The sequence below is a fragment of the Mirounga leonina genome, unplaced genomic scaffold (assembly GCF_011800145.1).
Source record: "Mirounga leonina isolate KUSES-001 unplaced genomic scaffold, KU_Mleo_1.0 Mir_180, whole genome shotgun sequence".
NCBI classification, from domain to species: domain Eukaryota; kingdom Metazoa; phylum Chordata; class Mammalia; order Carnivora; family Phocidae; genus Mirounga; species Mirounga leonina.
In genome coordinates, this window is record NW_023270469.1 from 9,909,789 (window position 1) to 9,912,635 (window position 2,847).

The 2,847-nt window shown below is 42.3% G+C and overlaps 1 protein-coding gene across 1 annotated transcript; it reads right to left on the bottom strand.

Annotated features, from left to right (window-relative positions):
* Positions 1-481: 481 nt before the first annotated feature.
* Positions 482-891, bottom strand: LOC118023853 (60S ribosomal protein L36a-like). Its single transcript, XM_035025313.1, has one exon. The coding sequence runs from the start codon at positions 858-860 to the stop codon at positions 540-542; it is 321 nt and encodes a 106-aa protein (XP_034881204.1). The 5' UTR covers positions 861-891; the 3' UTR covers positions 482-539.
* Between the last annotated feature and the right edge of the window lie 1,956 nt (positions 892-2,847).

A 2,847-nucleotide genomic window follows, 5' to 3' on the forward strand; every position in this document is an offset into this window, starting at 1 on the left:
CTGAGTTGTTTATGGAAAGGCGTTGTTTAGGGGATTGAGCTGGACTCCCCGGGGGCTTCCAGGATACTGCACGCACACACACAGAAGTTAAATGAGAGCCCTGGGTTCTGCAGGTACTGGGGAATTCTTGCCCTGCAGGGCAGGTGCGTCCTGTGCTTCTGGCCTGGTGGTACCTGTCCACAGAGTAGGCACATTTACTCACTGTAAGCTTTTAGCTGCATGGTGTATATACTTTTTTAAAAATTAATTTTATTTGATTATGTTAAAGATGTGATATATATATATATCACGTATGTATACACACACACACACACAATGGAATATTATGCAGCCATCAAAACCCCGAAATCTTTCCATTTGCAATGCCGTGGATGGAACTAGAGGGTATTACGTTAAGCAAATAAACATGGTATATATACTTTTTTTTTTTTATTGATGGCACTAGTTTATTTCCCTCTTAAAAGACCCAACTGCAACCAAATGAAGTGAACATAACCTCAAAATTTCACTGTCTTCATAATATTAACAAAATATGAAGCTTAGAACTGGATCACTTGGCCCTTTCTCTTCTTATCTCCTCCCAGTTCAAAATGCTTGCATCTCTTAATAGCCAGCATTCTCTTAGATCTGCAATTGGGCTCAACACATTCAAGCCTCAGCACAATCTTCTTTGTAGTTTTAGCCTTTTTCCGGAAAATCGGCTTAGTCCGCCCACCATAGCCACTCTGCTTCCTGTCATAACGCCGCTTTCCCTGGGCATAAAGAGAATCTTTGCCCTTCTTGTACTGTGTCACTTTGTGGGGCTGGTGCTTGCCACACTTCTTGCAGAAAGTCCGGCGGGTTTTAGGAACGTTCACCATGTTTGCTGGAGCGCTATCGACACGGAAAGCGGTATATATACTTTTAAAGATGTTCTGAGTGCTCCACCTCCTAAGCAGACTTTTGTCATAGTGCCGCCGTTGATGATGTTTTAGGACCGCTGGCCCCAGAGGGGGCCAGATCCTTTTCCCTATTCCTGCCATAGCTATGTACCACATCTCTTTAGTTACCTTTTAATAGTCTTTTTTTTTTTAATAAGTTTATCTTAAAAAGAGATGTCCAGACATAAACTGCAAGTGGAGAATAAGTTCCACTTGCCATTAAAAGAAAGCATGTATAAAAATAAATTCAACAAAGGCACAGCAGTATTACTTAGCTCTAGCTAGATATTGTGGCCTCTTGAAGGTTTTAAGCCCGAGACATGCTCTCTGTTAAACAAGGCGATTAGCAAGTGCTAGAAAGAGGTGTTAAAGATGTTTTAGGCCCCGTGTGGGATTTTTTTTTCTTTGACAAAATAATCAAGAGGGCTGAAAGGGAACAGCTTTCTCCCAGTGTGATCCAGAGTAATTTAGCGTCTTGTCTGTGTGCAGCTAGTCATTCTGTAATCCACCTAAAACCACCTAATATAACACTGGTTGGACTCCTTTAACACTTTGGGAACTCAGCTTTAAGTCAAAGCCATGAAAGCATCACCTGCTGGAAGGATCTCCCAGAAGTGAGAAGTTGCTCAGTTTCTTCAAGAGGGAGGAAGCTAGAGGTCTACCCTGAAAACTGACTGTGGTGTTTAAAATAACTCCATGGATAAACTAGAATTTAAGAGCAGCGCCACCACCTCGCACCACATTTCTGTTTTAGGGTTTCAAAATAAAAAATGATTGAACTAGTTTTCAGGAACTTTGACTCTTCCCTTCTTTTCCTCACAGCCCACATTCAGTTTCCTACTGGGTCTTACTGCACTTTTTGCAATCTGCCCTTTGCTTTGTATCCCAAGTGAAGCTACCTGACTCGAAGCGCTTATCCTCTGTTGTCTGATCTTGATATTGCTTTCCTGTCTTCGACTCTCCACCTTTCATCCATCATCTACACAAAAATGATCTTCCAATAATTTGGAACACATTTTTTTTTTTTACTGCAGTCTTCTCCTGTTTAATGATTTCTAAGTAATTTGCCCAAGGTCACATAATTTGTAAGTGAAGAGCTGGGATCCAAATTCAGTGGTTTGATACCAAAGGCCATAGTTTTAGGACCATATCAGTCTTCTTGGCCAAAGATCGAATTTAAGCAACTGACCTTGTTCTGCAGAAAAAGATATTTTGTAGACTTGAAGGATACAATATATCCAACATTTCCCAAGTCTAAAAATGGCTATTAACTCAACCAATCAATATCTATTAAGCATTAAATAAATGTGCATCTTTTTGGTTGAAGTGATAGAAACACACTCCATTTTGTTCAAATAGTATGTGATAGTATTAACTGTATACTATGGATAACTAAAAAGTTCAGGAGGTAGGTCTGGCTTCTGACTTGAATGAATCCATGAACCAGGTCTCTAGGACTTAGTTACGGGCCTGGTATCCCTCAGCCCTGCCTGCATCTGTGTGGCTCCATTCTTGAGCAGCTCTTCCTTTAGTGGAGACAAGATGACTGGTGAGGACCCACCAGCCCCAGCAACCTCAAAGGAGAAGACCATTCACTTCTTGTTCTACTTGCAGAAGTTCCAGGACTGAATTTCATTGGCCCAGCTTGGGTCATGTGACAACCGTGAGCCAATTGTTGTTCCAGGGAAATGGGCTTTGCTGATTAGCCCAACCTTGAACAGGTGCCCCCTGGGACTCAGGATGTGGAAATAGCTTCTTCTCTGAAACAAATGGAGGTAGGTAGGCTGGAGGAGGGCAGGTCTTCAAAGGGGAGTTGGGATGCGGGTATCAGAAAAGATCGGGAGCAGGGCGTGGGGAATAGATGCTGGGCAGGCAAAAGCGACAGGTGCTGTATGTTGTGTGGGACTCTATGTTGTGTGGGACACAG

Coding starts and splice junctions, on each gene's coding strand:
- LOC118023853 (XM_035025313.1), bottom strand. CDS start 860: ATGGTGAACGTTCCTAAAACCCGCCGGACTTTCTGCAAGAAGTGTGGC.